Raw genomic sequence first — 27,823 nt, 5'->3', positions numbered from 1 at the left:
CCAGTTCATTTCCCTCAGTAATGTGGAGCAGCCTAAGGGCTGCTCTCAAATCTGCTGGTTTGTAATGGCCAGCTAAAGCTCATCCTAGTCCCCTTGATACGCCCTTTCCCTCACGAGGAAGGTAGAAGGAGGGAGTGGGAGAGAGACAGTTGTAGGATTCCCTTGCCCTCAATGGATAGGGGGATTTGTGGGGTCAAAGCAGGACAGTCAAGCCAAACCCAGGACTGGTGGAAGGTCTGCGTGTGCCCATTGAACTGTACCCATGCCCTGGCCCAGGAATGCTGCTCTTGCACAAGTCTGACTTTGATCGCCGTGTGGGGAAGGAGCAGGTGTTGTGGGGAATTCATTTTCGAAACCCTGAGTTTAAGGATCTGTAAGTCCGGAAAGCTTTTTCTCCCCTGCAAAGAAATGCCCTAGCCTCTGGATTGTATAGGCTCCTCTCTGCAACGCTTTCGTTATGGGACTGGACCTTCGTCCATATGTTCAGGGCAAAGTCCTAGCTCTGGGTAGGGGAGGGAGAAACTTCTTTCCTAAGGTAATTGCGCGTTGTTAAAATGATTGTCGTGGAAACACCAGCGAATTTCTCCGCCTCCCCTTGGTTAATGACAGCTGTCAGCGTCAAGCGACAGGGCGCGCCTGGGGCCAGACCACTGCAGCGCAGGGGAAAGGGGGAGTCTTATGCGCCATTACCAGACCGCTGCAATCACTTCTACTCCCGTTTCCCACGCAACACAACCCTGGTTGTGCCGCACCCCGTGTTCTGGCGGGCGGAGGAGGGAGCAGCCACGCGGACTAGGTTTAACGTGCGGGGGAACAGAGGTGCTGTACCCCGTCCCCTCCCCTCCTTCGCTGCCCGCCGGTGGAGGCGTCGGCACGGCGCTGTTAAAAGCGGCCCGTTCCGCCTCCGGCCGCCCGAGGTGCCAGGCCCCGGGCTCCCCGCGCGAAGGCCGCGGCCATGGCTCTCCGGGTCCGCGTGCTGTACTGGTAAGCGCGGGCGGGGAGCGGCGGGCCGCGCGGTTGCCGCTGGCCGGTTCCGCCCCGCGTCGCCGCTGACCGGGCCGCAGGGGAAGCGTGGCCGCCCCCTTCTTCTGCTCTCGTGCGGTCTCCCCCCTGAGCGACACGGGCGGAGCAGCGAGGAAAGCGGGGGGCAGAGGGGGCCGCCAGGCTACGGTGGCGGGCGTGGCCCCGGCCCGACGGAGCTCGAGGCCGGACGAGCGATGCGCGTGTGGACGCGGGAGTCGCAGGAAATGGCTGGCCGGCGTTAGGCTGCGGGTGTTGTGGGCCGGTTGCCTGCCCTCGGGGCTCGCCTCTCTCGCCAGCAGAAGACGGTGCCATAAAACTTGTTAGCTCCCACGCCTCCTGGACTTGGTAGCGGAGCCCAGGGCGGGGTCGTGGTTTCTGGATAGCTCCCCTTCCCTGAGCACCCTGGTTACAGGGTGGGTGGCAACACCCCTTGCTCCATGCTCTCTGTGTTTGCCACTGCCTGCATCCGATGCAGTGAGCTGTAGCTCGCGAAAGCTTATGCTCAAGTAAATGGGTTAGTCTCTGGGGTGCCCCAAGTCCTCCTCTTCTTTTTGCGGATACAGACTAACCCGGCTGCTGCTCTGAAACGGATACACACAATCTGCTAGCCCTGCGTTGGCCCGGGGTGGGGTATTTTAGCAGGCGCCCCACAGGCCGGGGAGGAAACATGCTGATCTAGCAAAGGATCCGTTAAAAGCAGCAAGACCGGGGGATAACTCCCGCTTCTTGCCCCAGCTGCTTAGTGGTCCTGACCCAAAGCCCCTTGAAGGCAGAGGCTCTCTGTTGATTTCGGGCCCTTCGGGTAAATCCTTGTATGCTGTTACTGGCCAGGCCACAGGACAAACTGTGGGGAATGACCCTGTGCTGCCCTCTCGGGAATGGTCTGGTTGGGGGCTGGTTTCACGCCCTCCAACCCGGTCAACTGATCTCAAGGGGGCAACTGGGCTGATACCTTGGCTGTTTTGGGCTTAAATTGAGAGCTCTTTAAGAAACCTGCACGGGTGTTGTAGGGGATTAAGCTGCTTCTATCCCACAGGGTGAATGAAGCTGCTTACAGCCTAGCACGCACTGGCTGAATGGTAGGTGGACTAATGTCACCTCTGTGCAGTCAGGCGAGTCCAAGTTTATATTTGGTACTTCTGCTGCAAAGTGGCAGCTTACACGCCCTCTCTGCCCACATTCAGTCAGCCAGAGCTTGAAATGGGTATTGTCACCCTGGAATAGACCGGCATCTCTCTTGCTTAGTGCAAGACACCTTAATCCTGACCTGCTGCAGCCTTTTCTAAGCGAATCCTCTGACAGGGTGCCTCTGTGCTGATCTGCATCTCCTCCTTCTGCTAGAGTAACCATGGCCTCCCATATACACAACTCATGCCCCTCAAGCATGACCCACAGCCCTCCATGCACCTATAGGTCCGGCCTCCCCAGGCACGGCTCCCCAGTATCTCCTGCTACTCTGACCTGAGCTGCCTTGCTTTCGGTCCATAGACTTCAACTTTCTAACTCGCCTCTTGCAGCTTCACCCGTCTTCAAGAATGTGCGTAGTCATGGTAGCTGTGTATCCTCTGGTTATCGCGGCATAATGAAAGCGCCAGAGCAATACTGAGTCTTCTGAGCTGTGGAAGTGGAGGGGTTATTCCGTGCTCATGGGGCAGCGGTGAGAAGTGACTGCTGAAGCTGGGGTGGAGTTTAGGGGGGAGGGGAAAAAAAGAGGGGGGTAGGAATCTCACCTCCTTGCTAATAAAATAGTTTTATCCTGCAGAGTTAGTTGCTGTGACTCTAGGGCTTAGCCAGCTCTGTGACGGTGTTACAGAACAGCATTCGGGGTCTTCTGAGAGGTTTCTGTTCCTGGCAAAAAGCACCCTCCTGCTCTACATTCCCACGCATATTAGAATGACTTCTGGAAGCACTCTCCTCTGCTCCCTGAGCATCTAAAATAGACACAGGAAGGGCTGGTATGACTTCCCTCTTTCAAAGCTCTTTCTCAGCAGCCAGTTGCTCTCTTGCACCTCCGATAGAAGGTGGTTAGGGGGCCAGTTTGTCCCAGCACCAGCAGGTGTTAGCGCAAAGTTCATATGCGCCCTATTCCAAATAATAGCAATTAGCGTCTGTGGACAAAGTCAGCAGTTGACTGTTTCTTGACACAATCTAAATGCAATGAAAGTAACCGCATGGCAAGAAGGCTCAACTTCAGTCTTAAGTTTCTAATGAAAACAACTAGCAACAATCAGCATCGTTAGTGGGGTTTTACCCTCCCCGTGATTTGTAATTATCACTTTCTGTGGACCAACATCAATGCTCAAAACCCAGGGAGATGTCCTCAAAAAGGGTGTCATGTTCCCATCTACTGTCTTGTCCCATAGAGAAGACAACAGCCTACTACTTCTGGAGGCAGCATGGCCTTGTGGACAGAGCACTGGCCAGGGTTTTGGGATTCCCAGCTCTGCCACTAACTTGCTTGGGTGTCCTTGGACACGTTCCTTTCCCTTTGTAAAATGGAGCTACTTGATGCTCCTTTGCAAGGCACTTTGAGATCGGTTGATGGAAAGCACTGTAGAAGAGCTAGGTGGTGGTATTATTTTCAACCTAATGTCGTTCCCCTTCATCTCAAATAGCAGGAGTCCAGGTGGGATTAAAGGAAGCTAGGTGCTCAGCTCCTGTTTGAATTTCAGCCTTTGTTCCTTCTTTGGTTAGTGTCTAGATGCTGAAATAATTCTTCTTTGTCTCCCTGCAGCGGGGCCTGAGGCTACCTTCCCAAGGTAAGCGACCAGCTTCCTCGGTTCAGTTCCAATTATAACTCTGGTGGTGGTGGGTGAACTGGACTGAGGTGCTCTAGGATCCCATTCCTGTTCCCAGCACTTGGTCCAAGTTACTGGCCATCTGCAAGGAGAGGAAGTTCTGCTCCAGAGAAAGTTGGGCCATAGCATGTCATTGGATCTGCTCCTGGAGCATCCCCAACCCTTTGCCCCAGCCTGACCCAACGAGAACTGCTGGGCTTTTCCTCCCCCTTCAGTCCCCAATTGGCTGCCTGGGCTGTCTGAACCTGTGCATGAGGAGGTATAAATGGAGTTGCACTGGTGAGAAAATTGGTGCAAAGGGAAGCAGGAAGTTGGGGTAGAAAGGGCTCCTGTACTCACAGCAGGCCACATGGCCTGGCTGTGTGAGGCTTGGCTCGCTAGCTGGTATTGTTGCCAGCTGTTTTTTAGGTGCGTGAAGTAACAGCAGAGCCAAGATTCAGCTGGGGCAAGTCCTGACGAAGACTTCTCAGGCATTAACTCTGGGTTCTGCCTTTCCCCTCTCTCCTCTCTAGTATCAACAGCTCAAGAAGGAACTTGAAAAACAGTTCCCAGGCAAGCTGGAGATCGTGAGTATCCCAGGACTGTCCAGTTTGTGCAGAGCACGTAGCTTTTGTGTCTGTCTGACTCCCAGTCAGAGAATATGCACGGCCAAGGAATGGCTGTGTCCTCTAAAGCTCCAGTTCTATACTCTCAAAACTCCTGTTGCCTTCAGTGGGAATCTGCGATGCAGGAGGCTCTAAATAAGTCCCTCCTCATCTGGTGGGACCTGACTGAGAACTGTTGGACTAAGAGCATGTCATGTCCAGCATAAATCTGGAACATAGTTGTCAGATCCATGGTTCGTCTAGTCTAGTATCTTGTCTCTGAAAGTGACCAGTGCCACACGCTTCAGGGGAAGCGGTTAAACCTCTCCGATGGGCAAACAGGCACAAACATAACCATGGGGAAAGCTTTGACCTGATCCTGGGCTGCTGCTGGTTGGCTTACAAAGCATGCCCCGTGTGGTAGAGGTAAGGGAAGCCTTGATCAAGGAAGCATGGAGAATGGCGTTAAGGTGGAAGGAGGACGGTCCTGCAGGACTGAAGATGTTTGGACAATCTAGTATCATGTCCTGGTTTCCTTGTGCGCTTCAATCTATATATACTCTTCTAGATTATAAACTGTTCGGGATAGGGATTCTTTGATATGTTCAGCACCTGGCACAATGGGATCCTGGCTTCTAGAATACAAATTAACTTAATAGATTCTAAGGTCAGAGAAGGGCCCATTATGATCATCTAGTCTGACCTCCTGTATGACTCCAGACCAGAGAATCCCAACCTGTCATTTCTGCATCAAGCTCACAACATCTGTTTGCAGATGTATTCTCCTCTCTGGTGAGAACTGTAGGGAGCACTCCTGTTGAATTAGGAATCTTCAGAAGAAACTAACATGAAGGGGAGAGCTGGCTGCTTAAAATAGCCCAGACCCCCTTGGGGCTCTTCATTCTCAAGGTGACTGACTCCTCTTCTCTGCTTAGAGTGGCGAAGGGACCCCTCAGGTCACAGGATGGTTTGAAGTGACAATTGCAGACAAACTGGTGCATTCAAAAATGGTGAGTGGTCTCTTCCTCCCCTCCCATCTAGTTCCTAACCGAACTGCTCAGCTGATAGTCACCAGGGCAGGCGATGTGCATGATCCAGAAAGACTCCTTCATAGAGATGTTGTGAGCACAAGGCTGGGAGCCTTGTCTGGGCTGACATCTGTAGCCAGAGTCTGCTGTTGAAGCTGGAGCAGTAGTCCTGTCTAAAGTTGTACCAACTTGTACAATGATCCCCTTAGAATCTGCATGCCGAACAGGGATCGGGGGGGGCTTCTAAGGAGCACTCACTGTGGGTCAGCAGGTTGGTACTCTTCCTTCGGTGCTGCTGGAGATGAGACCTAAAACACACATCAGCCACTAACTCCTACTAGCCCACTCACTGGGCTTGCTAGTGTTAACTCAATGCCGTGTTCATGTTTCAATAGGAGTAACTTATCTTGACTCTCTAAACTTTCTCTGCAGTTGCAGTAGTATACAGGCTGTGGTTTTTTATTCTCTCTTCTTCTCCCACCCCTTCCCCTAAAAGCTGGCATTTTCCACCTCAAAGATGGCTGCATTTCAGTGGTGGATGAAACCTGCATCCTTTATCGCCAAGGATAGCAAATTGAAATGTCTTATTAGCAGCCACCACTGCTGACCTTCACAGGAGGAAAAATACAGCTCCTTAGAAAACCTCTTTGACGCTAAAATAGCCTTTGGCTCTTGCAGCTGCTGATGCTGCAGGTCCGGGAGGGTGGGGGGATTAGAGCTGTTGGTCCTACATTAAAAGTTCTTCCACTGTCATGTGTCAATGTGAGGTGGCAGGACTGTTGAGCTCTGTGTCCTTAAGGATGTTCCAGGGGCCTGCTGAACTTCAGCTGTCCTGTATGTGACACCTTCTAGAAGCAGTTGTGTTTGCCCATATTTCTTGGCAGGGGGAAAGGGGCTGTAAATTTCATCTGCGCTTTTTTTTTAAAGCTAATATTTTGTTTGAGCTCTTTGTGAGCCAGGGTGGTCCAGCAGCAGAAACAAGCTTTCTGCGCTCGCTGCTGTAGCCAAGGAGTAGCTGTGAGGTTTTTCTGAGGCCGCTTTTCAAACACTGCATTGTCCCTCCGATCCTGGCGCTGCTGTCCTGTAGAAGGCATCTTGCTGAGGAATACTCTTAAATAGGAGTGGAAATCTCCGTGGGCATAACTCTGGACACAATCAGTGGCCGTGTTACCCTGGAGAATTATAGAAGCTTTAAAACATAAAAACGGCCATACTGGCTCAGACCAAAGGTCCATCTAGCCCTGTATCCTGTCTTCTGACAGTGGCCAATGCCAGGTGCCCCAGAGGGAATGAACAGAACAGGGAATCACCAAGTGATCTGTCCCCTGTTGCCCATTCCCAGCTTCTGGCAAACAGCCTTCTCATGCTCTGACTACTTTGAGCCTTATGGGGCATGTCTGGGGGGAGAGGGGAGGGGGGGTTCAGCTGTCCCCTTGCTAACTGGCTCCTCTCTGGCAGAACGGAGATGGATTTGTGGATAATGACACCAAGCTTTCCAAGATTGTGGCAGCCATTAAAAAGACGTTGGCTTTGGGATAGGAACAGCAGAATGCATCGGTGGCTCTGTACATAGCACAGGTAAGTTTGTGGGTCTGGCTATCCCAGTAGTCCTCTCTGTCATTCCTCCTTGGATAAACGGAGCCTTGCTGCATGTGACTTTCTAGGAGACCTTTAACCAAGGTCCTATCCCCCTCGGCATGGGTATTATAAATATGATGGGGCACCCGAAAGAGCAAGGACTTGCCACGTTATGGTTGGTTAGAACGTCACCCCACCCCAACCGCTATTATGCTGACTGCTGGGGCAGCTGTTGTGCTTCACCCCAGAGATAGCTGCATTTCAGCTTATATACATAGACAAGGAAACACTTGGGAAAGCTCTCTGTTAAAATGCTGTAATGCTGCAAATCCTAAAGCTCCCAGCCACTCTGGTTATGCTGGCAACCACCAACAGGGCAGAGCATTCATGGGAGGCAAAAAGATTGGCAAAAGGGGTCAGAAAATGAGCATGGCTCTGGTTGGCTGAGGTGCTGTGAATCCAGGTGGTGATGAAAGCAGACTTGCCCCCTTGGTAAATCATACATGCAATCCCCAGAACCAAAGCTAGAACCCTGGTCTGTTGGATCCTAAAATGCACCCTTTGCACTGCCAGGCTCCCCCCTCCGCCCCCGACTTCCTTAATTAGTCCTACGAGGTCTCTTGTCCTCTGTGTGGCGATTGTGTTATCTTGGGTTTGTCTACAGTGTTTTTATGTAAACAGTAGAGGGCACGGTTACACTTGCATGATGTAGCTGCTGCTTCCGGTACATCAGACTGGAAAGGGCCTTTCTGAGCCTTCAGTCCACTGCTCTCACAGACGCTCCAGCATAAAATTCTGGACGTAAACTTATCAGTCTCCATCTTCAAACTAGCTCGCCCCCACTGCTCCGTTTCGGAGGCTGTTCCAGACCCTTGGTTCCTAACCGTCAGAGGAGCTTCTCGTTTCCAGCCTAAACGTATTCGCGCTCAATTTGTAGCCGTTTGTTCTTGTGCCAATAATGTCCTTGAGCTTCAATAGCTCTTCTGGTGGTTTTCCCCACAACACCCTGGCCTATTTAGAGAGAGCAATCAGATTTTCCCCCTCTCAGCCTTCACTTGGCTAGGCTAAACAAGCCAAGCTCTTTCCATCTCCTCTCCTAGGATGGGCTCTCCAGCCTCCTGATCATCCTAGTAGCCCTTCTTTACACCTAGTCCAGTTTTATTTTTAAATTTCAAGTTTAACTATATATGTTCCTTCTCTTCGTCTAGCTTGATGAGCATTTGCTTCATTCAGCTCGGCCGAGCGCTTGATGATGGGAGTTGCTGAAATGTCCTCTGGAGCGTGGCCATTCCCAGAAGTTTTTGCGCAGGATGCTGGTTTGAATGAAGGCAGATGAGAATCCAGTTCTGTGCTTTGGCATGCTTTATATCTGTATGCAACACCTGTCTAGAGTTGAAATGGCCCCATTAACGTGCCCTGTTAACACACTATGTGCCATTAAGGTGCCTCTAACTTTGAATAATTCTTGAGTGAGTTTCACTGTTCAGCCTTACAGAGAAATCTGTCTTAGTGCTGATATAGCAACAGCAAGCTCTTTGTCTGGGGTTGCTGGGATGAAGGCTGTCAAGTAAGGGAGGGTTACCATCTGGGAATCCCATCAGTGTGGGAAGAGGAATTAACTGCTCATTGTCCGGTATGGGGGGAACTGGGAGGGAAATGAGATAAAATGTTTTAAGGAATGACTCAGTAGTCTGTTTATAAAACTCCTGAGTTTTAATTTAAACTCCCTATGTTTTCTTAAACTGGTGTCAAAACAGTTTTTCCCTCTTCTGCAGAACCTTGATACAGTCCTGACAAATCACATTGAGATGTCCCAGCTAGGCAGTAGAGCTTGCTCACAAAACGTAACCTCTAAATCTTGGCATTTCTGAATCGTGATAATGCACTTCCCCCTTCCAGGGTCACCCAGTGTTTAAAAAAAAAAAACCCAGAAAGACAGTTTTGCAATTTTGCTGTATGATTTAACTTTTGTTGCACTTCAGAAAGGTGTCTGTCAAATAAAATAATAAAAATTTGTAAACTGGTTGTGTAGTGGCTTCTTTCTAGTGCTTGCTATCTGACCAAAGACAGGAGATTCTGCTATTGCTCTTTCTCTTGCAATAGGGGGTATAATTCTTCTATACCAGTACTCCGAAACAAGCGGCGAGTGGTCCAGCGCTTCATTGCAGTGTGACGATCATGAAAACAGCATTCCAGGTCCTATATCCAAACCTATCAAGCTCCTTCCATCTACACTCCACTCCAGCAAGCCTGATGCAGTTTTCATCTTTCCAGACTTCTTTGCAACCTCAGTAGTGGGGCTACTATTGAGGTGTCCTAACTAGGCAGTGGATATTTTTAAAGCAGCCAGGACCTTGCTTTTTGTGACATCAAAGTTCTCCTGCTACATCTCCAGGGTCTTGTTACAATGACTTTGATCCACAGTCCCCCAAACCTTGAAACAAAAGAAAACTGGTGGCATTTGCAGACCAATTCTGTATTGTGACACCCCCCGCTTCAAGCTACAGTAGCAGAGGGTGCTGCAAGTCAAGATTGTGGAGCCGGGCAGAGCTGGGATGGAGAGTGGGAAGTGTACTAGCAGAGATGGCTGTAAATGGGGACTGAAGTACATCAGCTGTGTGCACAATGCCTACCCTCTGCTAATATGTTCTTAGTCTCATTTTCATGAATACTAAAATAAACCTCCATTTAAAAGAAAAATTAATCAGCTTGGCTCAGTTACCCTTGTAACTTGTACCTATTATGAAACAACTCTTGTAAGTAACCAGTAAAGGAGTAAATCCTCTGTCTGCTGGGGCCAGGCCAGTAAGAGTTCTCTCTGCTGCATAGGGTGAGACTTATTTAAAGCTCTGACCTTCCATTGCCAGGACAACTTGATGCCCTCTCCTTACCTCCCCAAACACCGTTTTTTGTAATAATTTTACCCTTTAATCCAACAGGCCTGTTTTTGTTCTTCCACAATTGATTTGATTTAATGGGGAGCCTAGGAACCCATGACCATCTCTGTAGTGTTTAGGGATTAGCTCAGAGCCCCCAGATTTCCAGTAGAGCGGAGCTAGTTGTAAATGAGTTCTCTCACATCCTGGATGTCTCCTATATGAAAATAGTTTAAGATAACGCACCTTGGGGGCGGTCTTAATTCAGATCTATTGTCAATCAGAACTCTCCTTTTTAAAGGAGGTCTTAAAAGGAAAAACGGTGGTCTTGTGGCTCAGGCCTAAAACAGAGGTTCTTGTTCTGGGTGTGCCAGACTTGCATTGTGACATCACCTCTATCTCCCATTCCTCATCTGTAATATCTATCTTGCCAGAAGCAGCTGAGGTCAAATTTCAGTCGTGTTTGTAGTGTTGCAAGAGTCGGGGTGGAGGGATGATAGGGGAGGACAAAAAATACAATTTATTAAAAATTAGTTAAAAAAATACACAGTTTAGTCCAGTTTTTTAGCAACTCTGGTGAGGGTGATGAGATACAACTGTGCCCTCTGGTGCCCACAATGATAAATGCAGGTAGTATAAATTAGTGATTTCCTGGTGGTAGTTTTCTGAATATCCTTGCAAGACAAATCTAGGAATTCATGGTTTATTCCTAGTGGGGTAATGTCCTGAGGAGCCTAGGCAGCATGAGATGCCTGACTGTGCTGGGCTACTGTAGAAACACTCAGGGAGAGATGGACGCTGCATTTAGGACTCCTATATCTTTGAAGAATGAGGCATCAGAGTGAGTTTTGAGTTGTCTAGTAACAGTGGGCCTTAGTCCAGTTTGAGCATAACTGGATCACGCAGCCACTCCTATCCGTTCTCTGCTGTAATTGAGTTTGTACCGGCAACCCCTTAGAAATTATTACAAGAAGGCCGCACGCTTTGCTGCTCATGTAGGCTGAGTTTTGTGGGTTATCCAAGTGCAAATGGAGGCCCAGCTGGATGGGCTGCCGAAGAACAGGGGCCGTTATGTTGGGTATTTCACATTCATACAGTAGGAGATAATCCTACCTCAGAGAGCTTACATATGTTTCACACCATCTACCATTGACCATCTTTTGAAAGGGATCCATTGTTCTTCGTAGCCCCTGAGGGTAGCACAAGAAGTAATTGGTTTAATTTGTAGCAAGGGAGAGTCACATTGGATACTAGGGCAAACTTTCTTAGGCACCGGAGCAAGTGACCCAGGGAGGTTGTGGAGTCATGTGAGGGTTTTATAGTGGCATATGTGGCTAGTAGGCATGACTTGGCATGGCTTATACGGGGAGGTTCATATGACTAGTGCAAAGGGCTTGATATAATTTGTCCACTGGAAGGAGTTGCCAAAGCTTCTGCAAGGGCCTTGACATGGTATATATTGGAATGGTTGGTGTAAATATGCGGGGGAGGGGTTGGCATGTTACATGTAGGGAAGGTTGGCAAGATGCATGCTGGGGGGCGCTTGGCGTGACTTGTAACAGAGGTTTACTGTGTTACATGTAGGGAAGGTTGGCAAGATGCATGCTGGGGGGCGCTTGGCGTGACTTGTAACAGAGGTTTACTGTGTTACATGTAGGGAAGGTTGGCAAGATGCATGCTGGGGGGCGCTTGGTGTGACTTGTAACAGAGGTTTACTGTGTTACATGTAGGGAAGGTTGGCAAGATGCATGCTGGGGGGCGCTTGGTGTGACTTGTAACAGAGGTTTACTGTGTTACATGTAGGCGAGGTTGGCAAGATGCATGCTGGGGGGCGCTTGGCGTGACTTGTAACAGAGGTTTACTGTGTTACATGTAGGCGAGGTTGGCGTCACACATTCCAGGGCTTTGGCGTGTCACACGTAGGCATGGGTTGGTGTGATGCACATGGGGGGGGGGCACCTGGCGTGACTTTGTGCCAGGGATTTTACATTACATGTAGGCAAGATTGGCATGACGCATGGCAAGGGTTTAGCCTGACTCGAGGGAGGTCTTAACGTAACTCACGCAAGGGGCATAAAATGCAGTAGGGTGTGTGGTTAAATGAAGGCTCCCCCTTGCCAGCCCTGTGACTGGGGGGAGGCAGGGGCAGCCTGGGTGGCGCTTACAAGATGGCGCCTACACAGCCTGGTTCACCTCAGCTGACCTCCCCACCCCTCCCCTCTGCCCCATTGCATGATGGTTAAATAGCCCAGCCGGGGAACCCGCCATTTTCTGCTAGGGCTGGCGGGAAAGGCGGGAAGGGAGCGAGAGCAGCGCGAGCGCCGGCGCGGGACTCCCAACGGCTCCAACGGTCGCTGCTGCGAGGGGCGCGAGCCACACACACAGGTAATAAGGAGGCGCGAGACACCCCCATACCCGGGCTTCCCCCTCCCCCCTCGTCCGAAAAAAGGGGGGGTGAGTAGAAACCGAGATCGTCTGAGGAGCCCCTTCCACCAAGTAAGTCCCGCCTTCCGTCTGTATCCTGCAGCTCATTGGTCGGGCGATGCGAGAGCACGGTGGCCGCGCTGATTGGCTGGAAGCCCCTGAGGCAGCCCCGAGGTCGATTGGTCATGAGCCGCGTCAATCACCGAGGAGGCTTCGCGGCTCAACCCCCTTTCTTGTCAGGTTACATACCGGTTGGCTGGCGACGCTGGCCAATCGGGAGAAAGCCTCGGTTAGCCTGGGGAAGCTCACCTGACACTAGTTAGCTAATCAAACCCAGACTTGGCGCAAAGGCTTCTGGAAGATGTAGTCTTTCTTTAAAAATAACACTTTATGTGGGTAGAGGGGGGCCACCTGGGGCGGGACTGGGAGCTGGGACTCCTGGGTTCTCTTTAAAGCAAACTCTGGTGGCTTTACAGGGGCTGCATATTGGCCATGGAGGTGGGATGCCATGGCACAATTTGGTGTGGGGTTGCTATTGTCCTTGGCTCCATCGCCATGGCGCCTGGTTGCCACGATCGCCATGGCGCCTGGTTGCCACGATCGCCATGGCGCCTGGTTGCCACGATCGCCATGGCGCCTGGTTGCCACGATCGCCATGGCGCCTGGTTGCCACGATCGCCATGGCGCCTGGTTGCCACGATCGCCATGGCGCCTGGTTGCCACGATCGCCATGGCGCCTGGTTGCCACGATCGCCATGGCGCCTGGTTGCCACCATGACAGTGACTTCGGCCTGGTGCCCAACGTGATGGTGCTCATGTGGAACCAGCGCCTCAGCGGGGTCTCACGTGGCATGGAGCTGGCTCTGAGGCCAGATCTCTCTCGCTCTTTTCGGGCCCAGAGCAGCCTCCGCTCCATGAAGGGTTAATGGCCCCTTGCTTTTTGCAGCCTTGCCCCCCAGCTTCCAGCCAAGGTGACCCTCCCCACTCTCCTCCCTACAACAATCCCTTTTCCAGACTCTCACTCATGCCATTCCTAGCTGGCTCCCTCCACTGCCTTCACTTCCCCAACCCCACATGTCTTCCCGCCCTGTTTCTGAGCGATCGGGGCAGCAGGTTCTTTCCTCCCCTGCCCCCCAGCTGGCGCCACTGATCAGTGGGGAACCTCAGGGGGGAAATCGGTGACTTTTTCTCACTGTTGGGAAATATCACTTGTGGGTCTGTGCAAAAACTGGCAACTGCAGAGGGCGGAGAGGAAAAGAACCCAGGAGTCCTGACTGTAAATCCCTCCTGCTTTAATCCACTAGACCCTAGTCCTTTGCCAGACCTGGGACTCGAACCCAGGAGGAGTCCTGGCTCCCAGACCTACTTCCTAATGTAATCACTGGATCCTGCTGCCTTCCCAAGCTGGGACTAGAACCCTGGAGTCCTAGCTCCTAGTCCTAAGCACTAGACCCCATCCTCCTCCAGAGCTGGGAAGACAACAGTTCTCCTCCTCTTCCATGCTGGGCAAATCAGGTTACTGACTGAAGTGATCATTTTATATTACAGCAGAAACAAAACACAGATTCATCTGTGACACTCTAGTCGGGCACTGTTATAAATGAAGTAATTCTGAGTGAGCAGTTGTGGAACTAACAAAAGCTTTTCAGGGATTTTCTAGTACTTTTTTTTTTTTTTTTCTCCCATATAGTGCCGGAAATGTTCCTAAACATTTATATGACGACCTCTAGGGTTTCCATAGTATCTGAGCGTCTCACAGTCATCAAGAGATTCCTCTTGGGCAGGGCAGTGTGACTAGCTCCATTTTACCAGTAGGGAACCACATTGGCTTAGTGACTTGTAGGTCACACAGGGAGTGATGGGACGCGACCCCAGGTCAAGCTGTTCTTGAAAAGGTTAAACTGATTTCTTCCCCTTTTCCCTGCAGATTTCTTCTGCACTAAAGACCGTCCAGAATGGCCCGTACCAAGCAGACTGCTCGTAAATCCACTGGTGGGAAAGCCCCCCGGAAACAACTGGCCACTAAAGCAGCCAGGAAAAGTGCGCCTTCCACTGGGGGAGTGAAGAAACCTCATCGTTACAGGTATTTGGAGTCACGCTTTCTCTGCTGGTATGCATGGGAGACGTAAAGGGGAGTTTTGCGGTTTGCCATTATAAGAAAAAAATACCGTGATATGTCATAGCCTTAATTCTTATGTACTATGTCTGAGGGAGCATGGGCTAGTAGTTAGGGATTCAGACGCCTGAGCTGGAGTTCTCTTTGCCAGCCATGCCACTGACCTGCTGGTGTGGTCTTGGGGAAGTCGTTTCCCTTCTCTGTGCCTCAGTTTCCACTCTCATCTTTTGCTAGTCTCATCTACTTAGCATGTAAGCTCTTCAGAGCAGGGACAGTTTCTCACGCTGGAATGGGTGCGTACGGAGCTGAGCCCAGAAAGGCCTCGACTGAGATCAGGGTTCCAAGCGGCTACTGTAATTAGAAATAATAAATGTTTGTAGTGAGTAGTTTTATAAAATATTATCCTCTCGGCTGGCTTATTAGAACAGAAGCATAAGGGACAAACGCGTGCATACAAAGGCGCTTGTAGTCAGCTCAGCAACCCATGTTTGATAGGGCTCCTGCCCAGCGGTTGAGATGTCATCATTGTTCCAGTCCTTGTTTGGAAGGAGCTGCTAAAGTACTTAAAAAACCACTTAAAAAGAAAAAAAGCTTAGATCTACCAGTGGCCTAATATTAGGGGCTGTCAACTTTTGTTGATTCCCTTTAAATACTGCACTTTATTTTGTAACAGGAAAGTTTGTGAAATAGGCCAGCTTAACAACCATGGAGTCCTCTTTGTCCCCAGAGACTGTGGCAGGGCAAGCTTCTTCTATGCACTGTGTGTGTGTGTGTGTACAGCTGAGACACTTGCAGAGGAGAAGGGAGTTCTGCCTGCAGTCCTTGGGACTCTGATGTCTGAGTGTGGTTGGGATCATTGGGGTTAAATTTAGAGCCCTTCAGGTTATGTCTTTGAAATCTCTTCCAGGCCTGGCACTGTGGCCCTTCGAGAGATCCGGCGGTACCAGAAATCCACCGAGCTGCTGATTCGCAAGCTCCCTTTCCAGCGTCTGGTCCGTGAAATCGCTCAGGACTTCAAGACGGATCTGCGGTTCCAGAGTGCGGCCATCGGAGCCCTGCAGGTAGGCGACTTTGTCTCTCTTCCCCGCCGGGGAGACAGAAGGAAACTTGTCTAACTTGCCCCCAGACAGTGGGGAAGTACCTTCCAAAGAGTGAGCCCGACCTGCTTTGCACTCATCAAATCTGTGGAAACTAGACATGGAGGCATCTGCAGAACATACCTCTGCTGCTCAGAGCCTCTGGCTTCAGAATGTAGAATCTAAATTCACTGTTGATGTCCACAGATTACTGCTTTTGCCCCGAGGGGCCACTGCATCCTGGTGGGGGGGTGTGTGTGTGTTTTTACAGGCAGAGGAGAGACACTGACATCAGTGACGACTGCAGTGCTCAGCTTCTCTGTCATTCCACTCACTCGTGGCAGGGGAAAGCATCCATGTCTCAAAGCTGCTGGTGTGGGGGTGTTGAGCACAAAGCGTTAGAAAGAGCTGCCACATTTGAGACTGTGCTGCTTGCTAGTGTAGATGGGTGGGGCACGAATTTGGGATCTCTGAATTGGTTTCCTCACCTGCCAAATGGGGTTCAACTGACACTTGGGAAGCCCTTGATGCACACGGAGCTGGGTAGGTGCCAAGCATGTAGGGTCAGTTTTTCAAGAGCGCTCAGCCCCCCTTTAGACATCAGAATAAATGGCCAAATAAACGTCACGGAGCAGTAGGAAAAATCTGGCCCTCTGTACAGTGGGAGCATTTGGATGCCTCCGAAAGAGACTGTTGCGAAACAAATAGAGCTGTTACTTCTGTTGTGGTTTTTCCTTGGTAGGAAGCCAGTGAGGCTTATCTCGTGGGTCTCTTTGAAGACACCAACTTGTGTGCAATCCACGCCAAAAGAGTCACCATCATGCCAAAAGACATCCAGCTGGCGCGTCGTATCCGCGGCGAGCGGGCTTAACTCACTGGCGGCTGATATCTGCTCTCACAGTGTATTAGAGTAGACTCTAGGTTTGTGTTTTTTCCTACTCCTGTTTGTAGTGGCTAGGACACGGGGAGATGTTATAAACCTATCTTGGCAAGATGTAAGCCATCAGGAGAGTTGAATCCGTTTGTTCATAATGTACAAGCAAAAAAAAATTTGAGAAATTTACAAGACTTGGATTTTTTTTGTTTTGTTTTTGTAAACTTTTTTTTCAGAATTGCAAAAAAAAAATATATAAAACAAGGGGGAAACATTTTTGAAATGTCTGGTTTTATACACAAAACTAAAGTAGATTTAGGCATAACCTAAGGAGCTTTTGGTCTTCGGTTTGTAAAAATATATCTGCAAAAGATCACGCTACACTATATTTTTCATTATTTGATTTCTTTTTTTCCTTTATATCTAGAATGGGCATGATATTTAAACTTGTTTTCTTATTTCCATCTGTCTCGTGAAATGTGACTTGGACCTTTGTAACTTTCAGGTTTCTTCACCCTGTGGTGGGAACAAAAAAAAAATAAATGCTGAACAATAACCTTTTTGCTTCCTTAATCTTGTATTTGCTGTCACACTAGGACAGGGGTGTCCTCCTCTACAGTAAATCAAAGCAACGTACCGTGTGCTGACACAATGTCCAAAGTTCTATAGCTCCTTTTAAGGATCTCCGAGCCTTTCTGGGAGCATTATTTAAGCCTTTCAGAGCCTTGAGGGGAAAGGAGTGTTAGATCCTTTTTGAAGATGTGGGAAAACAAAACTTAAAAAACTGTTGTAAGTGACTGGCCCAAAACCACAGCAAGCCAGTGGCCGAACCACAAATAAAACCCCGGAATCTGGAATCCCAGGTCCCTGCTCCAGCTAAGCGACGGCACATCCAGTTACTTGATGTGACACTCTATCCTGCAATTTGGCTTCAGGATACAGAGGAAAGAACCTCCCCCCTCCCTTTTCCTGTTGTAGTGTTCACTTCATGCAGTGGGATACAGAAGACAGGGACTCAGGACTCCTGCGTTCTTGGGCTGACTTGCCATGACCTTTGGCACAGCAAAGCTGCCTGTCTATCTCCTCACTGGTAACTCTGAGAGTGACACATCTGTGCCGGTTAGGTAATATTTCTGAAATGCTTTGGGCTCATCAGTTTGAAGGGTACTACCTAACCGGTAGGTGCAGGGGTTATTGAACGCTGATAGATGATAAGCCTTTGTTTTAACAGCCCTTTGAGAAGATGATGATTTAGAATTGCAGTGTACTTGTAAACACCTACTATTTCAGCGGTCATGTTCCATGCAGGCCGGGCTGTCTCTTGCTCTGGGGGTCAGATAGTGGGGGGGAATTACCTATGCTGATAGGGAGACCCCCCTCCTGTCACTAGGTAGACTCCACACTGAAGTGCTACAGCTGTTCTGCTGTTGCATTTCAAGTACTGACAAGCCCTTAATTTCACTGCATGCTCTTCCTGCCCCAGAGAACTCTGATGGCACGCAACTGGGCCCTGCTTAAACTCACTGAGTCAAATTCTGCTCTCCGCTGTACACAACAGTGACTTCAGTGGCGTTACTGCAGTGCTACAAAGGCATAGCCAAGATCAGAATCGGGGCCACTGCACATTTCCAGCTCATCTCTGCTGGTGAAGGGTCTGGAATTTCCCATCTGTCCTTTCTTGAAATGCCCTCAGCCACCCAACTGGATATTTCGTACTTGTTTTCCAAGAGGATCTGTTCTGATTGGAGCAGTGTCTTTGCCTTTAACACATACCGCCCTTTAGAAAAGAGCGGCGGGCCTCTTGCGATATGCATGGAGGGAAAGGCTTTCTGTAGGTTGAGTTGGTGGTGGTGGTTTTGCACTGACCTACTTTTTGCATAGGCGTTCTGTCCTCTGTAGGATTTGCTTGGGAATCTTAGTGTCTGACTCCATAAGACACCATTAAAAAAGCACTTTCCTCCCACGTGCAGTTTTGGATTGCTGCTGCCATTCAGTGCCCACTTGCTTAATGTCTCGGAAAATTCAATCGCAAAATTACCGTGGTGGGTGGGTCTGTATCTGAAAGCATCATAAGTTGAATAGAAAACGTAGCAAGGGTAAAATAACGTGCCAGTAAAAAGTTGGAATATCTGTAGCTTTATTTATCTATTTCAAGTATCTTCTCTTACAAATGCTAATGAGTTTCCCCCGGCAGTGTGCCTGGGAGGTAGATCTGTATTACAGTCCCTGTTTTTTAAAGAGGGGTAGAGAGAGAAAGAACCCAGGAGTCCGGACCTACTGTCTTCTGCCTGGAAGTGCCAAGCCAAGCACAATCCAGGCCTGGATTCTGTTCCTTGGCAAAGTGGATGTAAAATGCTCACATTCTGCTATAAGTGTCTTTCATTCACTTTGCAGTAGGGTAAATAACTGCAAGGTAACATCCATTCAGGCCCAAGATTTCTGCTGCAGGCTCTGACCTGTGTCTTGTACATTTCCAACCTTACTGCTCCCACTTATTCCCTTTCAGCTGGGGTATGGAGGGAACCTTCCGTCTCTTGGTACATCTGTTCTGTCAAATCACCACAATGCAGGTGCTAAGGGCTCTGAGCAGATTACCCTGCAGCGCTGACTTGATTGCACTTGACAAGTTTACATTAAATGTAGAGACAGAGCGAAAGCCCTGTTTTAGCCACCTTAAGTGGGATTACAGTGCTGGTGTGTCAGGGCTGCTTTATTTTTTCTGGGGTAGCATAGGCAGATGGGCCTTTGAGGACATGCAGTCCCCTTTGCTTAAAAAGGACAAGTGTGTGGAGTTTGCGGGGGGGGGTGTGTTTTTTCTTTCTTTTTTCTTGTTTGCAAAGCTCTTAATATCTCTGTATCTTACAGGGAGGCAATGTGGGCTAGTGGTTAGAGCAGGGGGGGCCTGGGACTCAGGCTGCTAACGGTTCTGTTACCTGCTCTGAGGATATTGACTACTGATTAGAGCAGGAGATGAGGAGGCGGGACTCCTGGGTTCTGGTCCCTGCTCTGGGAGGGGCGTGGGGGGGATAGGTTGAGCAGGGAACCACAGAGTGGATTTTCTGATTTCTAGTCCTGAGCTGGCCCCGACTCATTCTGTGTCCGTCAGCAATTTGCACCCCCTCCCTAGGGCCCTTTGTAAGATGAGGATAAAAGTGCCTACCCTACAGAGGGGGTTGGCCCGGCTTTGTTGTTAGCAGAGCACTTTGTGAGCGCGGGTGACAATGCTACTCAACCACCAAGTATTTATTATTAATAAACAGCCTTGTCAAAAGGAAAGGTACAGCGCTGTTAGGAAGCCAGCACTTATCCTCTGCATCCCAACAGACCGTCCATCTAACCAGTTCCTTTCCACTCTGCCTTAGGATCTGTGTTGAGTGGGAGGCCCCCAATAAAGGGCATGCTGTTTAGGGGGAGCCGGTGCCTGGTGGGCGGTCAGGACACAAAACCTGATGAACTTCTATGCTTAAAATAGGGACGCTGCTCTTTACCACCTCCTCAGCCCCCATCTGTGATCATCCAGTGCTGCACAATGTGATCACTCAGACTTCATAAGAATGGCCATACTGGGTCAGACCAAAGATCCATCAAGCCCAGTATCCTGTCCCCTGACAGTGGCCAATGGCAGGTGCCCCAAGGGGAATGAACAGACAGGTTATCATCAAGTGATCTGTGCCCTGTCACCCAGTCCTAGCTTCTGGCAAACAGGCTAGGGACCATTCCTGCCCATCCTGGCTAGTAGGTCCATCGATAGCTATCTTCCATGTATCTATCTAGCTCCCTTTTGAACTCTGCTATAGTGGTGGCAGTGAGAATGGAACCTGGAACCCCCTCCTCCGAAAGCCTAGGCCTGGTTCTAAAAGAAATTCCCATTAGCTGGAAGTTCTGATTCTGTCTGTCCGAGGGCACACCCCAGCAGTGGGCCGTGAATGTCAGGTGATCTTTCCCTTCTAAAATACCCAGGCATACTCAAGCCCCGGGGTCTGCTTATTGTGAACCCCTAAAACACCAGGCAGGATATTTGACTTGTCCCACTGGTATTAGCTTTGTATAATCAGTATCATTCTTGCCAGCCCAGCGAGGACCGAGGACTTTGTGTGTGCAGTGATCTGCCTTGTCAAATTCAGCCAGGCCAGTGAGCAGAGTAATGTGTTAAGGCCCAAACAACCCTCCTGGATAAATATTGTTAAAGGAACTAATTATATCCTCCCCTTAAAAGGGGGGGAATGCAGAGCACCAGCCCCCTCATTCCAAACATCTCCCCCGTTATATGGGATGGGAGAGCACCGACTGGTCTGATGTGCTTAGGACAGAAGGGGGTGAGTTAAGGAGGCAGCTGGCGGCCTGTCAAGGCTGACAGCAGACTCTTGGGAGCTCCCGGGAGAACAGGTCAGGAGACTGGGAACGGAGGGATTCAAGTTCTAATCCTGAGCCCTGCCCCTGGCCTGCTGGAGCAACCCTGGGATTAGAACCAGGCAAATCACAGCCTCAGTTCCCTAATCTTTTAGTGTCCCAGAAATATCACCTTCTCCAAGGCATTTCACGGATTATGAAGCCAGACTGCACCACTGTGATGGTTTAGTCTGGCCTCCTGTGTACCATTGGTCATAGGCCATCCCAGCATGAATTCCGGTTTCAGGTCCAATAGCTATGATTGGATTAGAGTTGATCTTTTATAAAAACATCCAATTTTTTTTAAATGTTTCCAGTAATGGGGACTCCACCGCGACCCGTGCTAGGTTCTTCCAGGTGTTAATCACCCCAACTGTTTAAAATTTTGCACCTTAATTCCAGTCTGAATTTGTCTAGCTTCAGTTTCCAGCCACGGGATCTTGCTGGACCTTTGTCTGCTAGATCGCAGACCCTCTGGCATCATCAAAATGTTGTTCCTTCTCTAGGTACTTGTACCTTGGGATGAAGTTACCCCTTCACCTTCTCTTTGATAAGTTAAACAGGTTGAGCTCCTGGAGTCTGTCACTGTAAGGCATGCTTTCCACTCCTTTAATGATGCTTGTGGCTCTTCTCTGGCCCCTCCAATGTATCAACCTCTTTCCTGAATTGTGGGCACCAGAACTGGACACAGGATTCCCACAACGGTCACACCAGGGCCAAATAACCTCTCTGCTCCTATTTGAGATTCCCTTGTTCGGTGAGGGGATCGCAACCCTCCCCTTACCATGTTGCTACGTGCGACGGGAGCGGGATCCCTGTATGTGGAAGAGGGTCATGGCCTGGACAAAGTTGAAAAGCACCAATTCAGATTGCAAGCTCTTTGGGAGCAGGGTATGTCTCTCACTCTATGCTGCACCTGGAGCAATGGGGCATGGATCTGTCACTTTTAGGCGCTACCATAATTCAGATGCTATTAATTTCTGCATAAGAATTGCAAATTTATGGATGTCGCTTGCGTCCATTGGGAACAAATTTTGTTTTTTTCCCCCCGACCCAAAGGAATTTCAGATTCAAAAATGTAAACAATAAATCGTGTGTGTTTGCACTGAGAGAGGATCATTTTGAAGGAGGAGAGTTAAAGACACACTTGGTTCTGGAGAAATTGGTAGAAATTTCACTGCTGGCAAATGAAACCAGTGTCTTGAATCTCTGGAACGTAATCTGACAGGCACAATTTCTAGTCCCCTTGTAAAGAGGCTTAGTGACCATGGGAGGGCAGTGGTGTGTTAGCTAAGAAGTGTATCCTCGAACCTTGGCTCTAAACCTAGCTGTTCACTATCAACAACCATCTGTTGTTGGAACCAGGTTTAAGTCACAAAAGCTTATACTCAAATAAATGTGCTCTAAGGTGCCACAAGTACTCCTTTTCTTTTTGCGGATACTGACTAACACGGCTGCTACTCTGAAATCTGGTGGGAAAGCAACTTTGGAATTTCCCTGGGTTGGAAATTCTTCAATCAACCAGCCCTAAAGTGGATCCTTTGCCTTCCCTTTCCGGGTGGTGTCTTGAGAATGAACAGGACCTTTGGACTGAATGACTAATGGGAGCTGCTTTGTGTCCTGTTCTATCCAAATATCTTTTTTTAAAAAGAAGGCAAAGTTGGTCAACACCAGCCATGTAGGAGGAAGGGTGATCTGATCTAGTGGTTAGAGCCAGGACTGGGGAAGCCAGGCTCTATTCCCAGCTCTGAGGGGGGAGTGTGGTCTAGGGGCTAGCAAGAGAGAGGGCTCCTGGACTCCTGATTCTGGGGAAGGAGTGTTATCCAGTGGTTAGAGCAACACTGGTAGTCAGGACTCCTTGGGGTATTCCTGGCTCCCCGTGTGACCTTCATCTCTGTGGGCCTCAGTTCTGTTGTCTGTAAAAGGGAGATAAATAATCTTTTTTTTTTTTTTTTTTTCCTTCCCCCTTTCCTCAGACCTGGCTCTTTTGCCTGTGAGCTCTTCAGGGCAGGGCCTGCCTCCCACTCCTGGTTGGAGATGCTAGGTGCTGCCATAACACAGATGAGAGATACACTTGTTTGCAGCAAGCTACACTGGTGGCAAAAAGTTTAGTGCAGGCAGGGCTTCATGTGGGTTAGGAAGCTAACAGGCTGGGAAACATTGGCCTATTCAAGAAGACTTTCTCCCCAGGGACTTTTCATCTTTAATTTGGCTGCGATTCGTTTGTGTTCCTTCCCTCCCCTGCACTCTGCAAATGATTCCCATGTGGCTGGAGATGCACTGCGCCATTTGAGGTGAGGTTAGGAAGTCAGTCTTTCAATTAGGGCCGCTCTGCCATGTGGCCACAGCTCAGGTCTGGCCTTTGACCCCGGGGCAGGATTTGAATTAATGTCTTAAAGGTTTGGAAATAGCTGCGCGTGGCGCCGCTTCCCACTGGGCTTGAAAAAGCACTTCTTGATTTCTTCCGCCCCCTCCCCATCCTCGTCCTCTCTCTGTCAAATAGGACAGATCCAGGCTGTAAATATGCCCGGAGGAAGATGCTACTGACTGTGCAAAAAGAACTAGTTTGCTTCTGTTGCTTGGCTTTAAATTCAGCCTGTGCTAGATGAACACAAAGAGTCACCGTGTGGCTACACACACAGGGCATGCAGCTTGTAAAGAACTGATTGGATGGAATCAGAATGGCTTGGCTGTGTGTCATACCCCCTCTATGGCCAGCAGTTAATGGGGATTCTCCTTTAGCTCAAGAGGCTCGGGCCTGAGCTTTCAAAATAGGAGCAGCAGGGTTCCAGCCCTGTTCTCAGCAGCCAGGGCGTACGCTGATTTGTTACACTGGCACTATGAATCACGTCCCCATGCTGAAATGCAGCCACTCCTGGGGTAGGATGCAGCAGCCGCTGGCTAGGACAGGAAGTGAAGGCCACTCTCCAGCTGAGGCAGAGGAATTTCAAATGCCTCGAGGTGGGGAGTCTGGAGCGAACACCTTTCCTGCAGCATGAGGTTGAAAGGGCCTGGCTTTCTGGAAAATGGCACACCAAGCTGCCCCGGGGGTCTGAGCACGGACTGCGAAGGGACAGCACCTCCTCCTGACTCCTCCACCCCACTCCCTGCAGCACAGCGCCCCCCGGCACCACGCTGGGGCTGGGGTGGTTGGCACTGACTCCAAGGGAAGAGCACCCCGTATTGAATCCCCCACAGCATGCCCTGCAGCACCCCTGGATTTCCTTTGCACTCTCCCGTCCAAGGGCTGGCCAGACCCTCCCCAAGCGGTACACGCTACAACTAGGGCGGGGGAGTTTCTCGTGTGAGGCGGCTAGTTGCCCTGAGCTGCCAGGAGACCAAACAGAAGCGCCGCTAGCGAGGCCAGGCCCAGCACTCTGAGGAAACAGGCGCCGCGTTCCTGAAAAATAATCCTCTTAGCCGGGCAAAGGCTGTCTTTGTTGGGCTTGTGCTCACAGCCTCCGGAGCAAACCCAGAGCCGTGTGCTGGGCTGCAGACATGGGCCCAGAGCCTGGCTCTTACTCCGGGCTGCCTTCTCTCCCGGTACATCCATTCCCCTCTGCCACAAACGCCCCGCGGCTTGCGCCTCTGGCCAGCGGCAGGCCTGTCTCCTGTGTCTCTTGGGACCGGCCGGCATCATGCGGCTGTCACACCCCTTCCGAGCAAAGGCTCTGCCGATGGGCTCATTTATGTAACGGCTGGAAGAGACCCACTTCTGGATCCTTCTAATGACAGATCCAGCTGGCCGGAAGAGCGAGCAGACTCTGTGTGTGACCGCGCTGGGCAGAGCTGTAGGAGAGAGATCTTGATGGAGCACACCGAGAGGCCGGTGTTAGATAGTGAGATGTCTGTGTTGGCCTGAGAGCAGCCTGACCACCAGCTGGCATAGCTGAGCTCCAGCTGGCATGCTCAGCTAGGGCCCGGCTGAAATCGGACCCTCTTGGTTCAGCCCCACTCGTCCCCCCGCCCCAGGGCAGTGGATAAGGCAATGGGCTGGGCCTCGGGAGATTTGCGTTTGGTTTCTGCCTCTGCTGTAGCCACCCTGTATGAACTTGGGCAAGTCACTGAACCAGTCTGGACTTCGGGTTCCCCATCTCTATAAGGGGGAAACTCACCCTTTCTCTATTTGCACTGGCAGCTCTTTGGGGCAGGGGGTGTCCCTCGCTCTGGGGTCTGGGCGGCGCCCGGCCCGACGGGGCCCTCATCTCGCTCGGACTCTGGGCGGCGCCCGGCCCAACGGTGCCCTCATCTCGCTCGGTGTCTGGGCGGCGCCCAGCCAGATGGGGTCCCCATCTCGCTCGGGGTCTGGGCAGCGCCCGGCCCGACGGGGCCCTCATCTCGCTCTGGGGTCTGGGCGGCGCCCGGCCCGACGGGGCCCTCATCTCGCTCTGGGGTCTGGGCGGCGCCCGGCCCGACGGGGCCCTCATCTCGCTCTGGGGTCTGGGCGGCGCCCGGCCCGACGGGGCCCTCATCTCGCTCTGGGGTCTGGGCGGCGCCCGGCCCGACGGGGCCCTCATCTCGCTCTGTGCTCTGGGGGGCGCCCGGCCCGACGCGGCCCTGATCTCGCTCTGGGGTCTGGGCGGCGCCCGGCCCGACGCGGCCCTGATCTCGCTCTGGGGTCTGGGCGGCGCCCGGCCCGACGGGGCCCTCATCTCGCTCTGGGGTCTGGGCGGCGCCCGGCCCGACGGGGCCCTGATCTCGCTCGGGGTCTGGGCGGCGCCCCCACCCGACGGGGCCCTGATCTCGCTCGGGGTCTGGGCGGCGCCCCCACCCGACGGGGCCCTGATCTCGCTCGGGGTCTGGGCGGCGCCCCCACCCGACGGGGCCCTGATCTCGCTCGGGGTCTGGGCGGCGCCCCCACCCGACGGGGCCCTGATCTCGCTCGGGGTCTGGGCGGCGCCCCCACCCGACGGGGCCCTGATCTCGCTCGGGGTCTGGGCGGCGCCCCCACCCGACGGGGCCCTGATCTCGCTCGGGGTCTGGGCGGCGCCCCCACCCGACGGGGCCCTGATCTCGCTCGGGGTCTGGGCGGCGCCCCCACCCGACGGGGCCCTGATCTCACTCTGGGCTCTGGGCGGCGCCCGGCCCGACGGGGCCCTGATCTCGCTCGGGCTCTGGGCGGCGCCCGGCCCGACGGGGCCCTGATCTCGGTTCGGGCCTCTAGTTGCTGCCGTATTAATGATACACTGGGTAGCAGCCCAGCTGGCTCGCCCTGGCCTGGCAAATTCTTCGTTCTCTTGAAGCAGGTGGGACTAAAGGAGCCAGATGTCTGTGCTGTAGCAAAGAGGAGGCTCAGGAGGCGACTAATAAGGAATAATGCCCAGAATCACTGTGGAAATGGCATAGGGATCCTGCCTCTCGGGGCTGCCACTCTGCCGTGGCACTCTGTCATCGCAGCGTTGTAATGCTGCAAGGCTGCATGGGAAGGGAGGGTTTACGGAAAAGCTGCCAGGCCGGGGGTCCCTCTGGCTCAGTCCCCATGAGCGTCCAGTGCTCATTCCACCTCCCATCTTCAGGACCTGATCCCCTTGCGATCCAGAACTCCACAGCGCCCCCACAACGGGGGCCTGATTCTGAGGCAACCCTGAGTTCGGGTGGAACCAGAGCCAATTAGCAGGGGCCTCGTGCGACTCTCTTCACTGCAGATATTACGAAAGGGCTTCAAGCCGCACCTGCGCTCATTCGCAGTGTCAGGCAGGCGTGCCCCAGCCTCTGCATTTGCACCACGGGATCTTGGCAAATCTGGCCTTTTCTGTCTTTCTAAGCTCCTGCAGCAGTGAGTCCCCCAGGGGAGCGTTTCCTCGAAGGGCATGGGGTGGGGATCTAAAGGTGACATGGAGCATTAGGATGGCGGCCAACTCGGACGCCTGGGTCCATTGGGAGAAGGCTGGGGGGCAGGACACAGACACCCGTGTGTGTGTGTGTGTGTATAACTCCAGTGCATGTGGGCTTCCATCACACTGAAAGGATTAGGGCTCACCAGCTCCAAATCCCTGCGTCTAAGAAACAAGCTAATCATCAAGATTTCAGCACTCTCCACCCAGCTGCTCCCCGGAGGCTCGGGGACAGCCTCGGTCTAGGGGTGGGCAGTGGGTGAGGGGAATTGAAGGCGAACGAAGATGGCCACGGTAATATTTCCCGAGCAGAGAGATGGTGATGGAGCAGAATTTGGACTTCGGCACCTTTTTCTGCTCCGTCACCCCCACCCTCGCTGCCCGCGGCAGAGAGCAGGATGGATGCTCTGTCTGCTCTGCAGATGTCTGCTCTATGTACGTGAGGGCCGCTCTGTCTAGCCGCCGATCGGGCTCAGGGTGTTGGCTGGATAGATGGTGGGGGCTGATCCTGCCCTCCTGGGTTGCTCCCATGTTTCGATTCAGTGAGGCCCGAGCCTGTCACGGCCAGTGACCCCTAACGGCGGCGTCTCCCCGGCCCTGCTGGGAATGGCCAGGAGGGACCGGCCTCCTCCCAGAAGGTGCAGCTCATTGCCCAGGGCATTAGCAGCCGCTTGGGATTCCTGCGGGGATTTGCCAGCTTGGCTCACAAGGCCCGCTTTGTGCGCTGCACTCACGTTGAAGCACTCTCCCGGCTGACACACCGGCCCTGGGGCCCCCTGCCAGGGCAGCCCCGCTGCACCCAGTGGCAGGAAAACCAGACACGGATCGAAGCTGGGAAGTTCAGAGTCCCCCGGGGCTCAGGGTGGGGAGGGATTGGGGGCGGGGGCGGGGGGCAGGAGGAGGATTAAATTTGTGGGGGTGCCAGCTCAAAGCAGCCCCCCGGAACCAGGATAATCTCCCTGGCTCTACGGGGTGGTTCCCACTTCCCTAGCAGCGTCCTTTGTCTAGGAACGTAGGAACTACCAGAGTGGATCAGACCCACAGGGCCATCTAGCCCGGTATCCCGTCTCCCGCAGTGCCCAGCTGTGCTCGGCTGTGAGAAGAGAAACTGCCCCAAGGGACGGTTGCCTCTTGACCCTGATGGAGGTTTATGGGCCCCCCACTTGGTTCCCATTGCCTGGATTGTTCATGCCGTGCTGGCTTGTTCAGGTGGAGCTGGAGTC

The 27,823-nt window shown here is 51.9% G+C and overlaps 1 protein-coding gene and 1 long non-coding RNA gene across 2 annotated transcripts; both read left to right on the top strand.

The window, feature by feature from the left end:
* Positions 1 to 826: 826 nt before the first annotated feature.
* On the top strand, positions 827 to 6,957 carry LOC125628062 (uncharacterized). The gene is made up of 5 exons (XR_007354135.2): positions 827 to 984; positions 3,758 to 3,782; positions 4,334 to 4,387; positions 5,341 to 5,415; positions 6,892 to 6,957. It is a non-coding gene; the product is annotated as an uncharacterized LOC125628062 (long non-coding RNA).
* A 5,158-nt stretch (positions 6,958 to 12,115) lies between these two features.
* Positions 12,116 to 16,933, top strand: LOC125628063 (histone H3.3A). The gene is made up of 4 exons (XM_048832797.2): positions 12,116 to 12,272; positions 14,239 to 14,394; positions 15,335 to 15,488; positions 16,246 to 16,933. Exons 2-4 carry the CDS (start codon positions 14,267 to 14,269, stop codon positions 16,372 to 16,374), a joined length of 411 nt encoding a protein of 136 aa, XP_048688754.1. The 5' UTR covers positions 12,116 to 12,272; positions 14,239 to 14,266; the 3' UTR covers positions 16,375 to 16,933.
* Positions 16,934 to 27,823: the final 10,890 nt, after the last annotated feature.

This window comes from Caretta caretta, chromosome 23, assembly GCF_965140235.1.
Source record: "Caretta caretta isolate rCarCar2 chromosome 23, rCarCar1.hap1, whole genome shotgun sequence".
Classification (NCBI taxonomy): Eukaryota; Metazoa; Chordata; order Testudines; family Cheloniidae; genus Caretta; species Caretta caretta.
The sequence above is the reverse complement of the archived record's forward strand: the minus strand, read 5'-3'. Positions and strand labels throughout refer to the sequence as shown.

What these genes read in the sequence shown, in the direction of transcription:
- LOC125628063 (XM_048832797.2), top strand. Translation starts at nt 14,267, where the DNA reads ATGGCCCGTACCAAGCAGACTGCTCGTAAATCCACTGGTGGGAAAGCC. An exon ending in AAGAAACCTCATCGTTACAG is followed by an intron (nt 14,395 to 15,334) that starts GTATTTGGAGTC and finishes AATCTCTTCCAG; the next exon opens with GCCTGGCACTGTGGCCCTTC. An exon ending in CGGCCATCGGAGCCCTGCAG is followed by an intron (nt 15,489 to 16,245) that starts GTAGGCGACTTT and finishes TTTCCTTGGTAG; the next exon opens with GAAGCCAGTGAGGCTTATCT.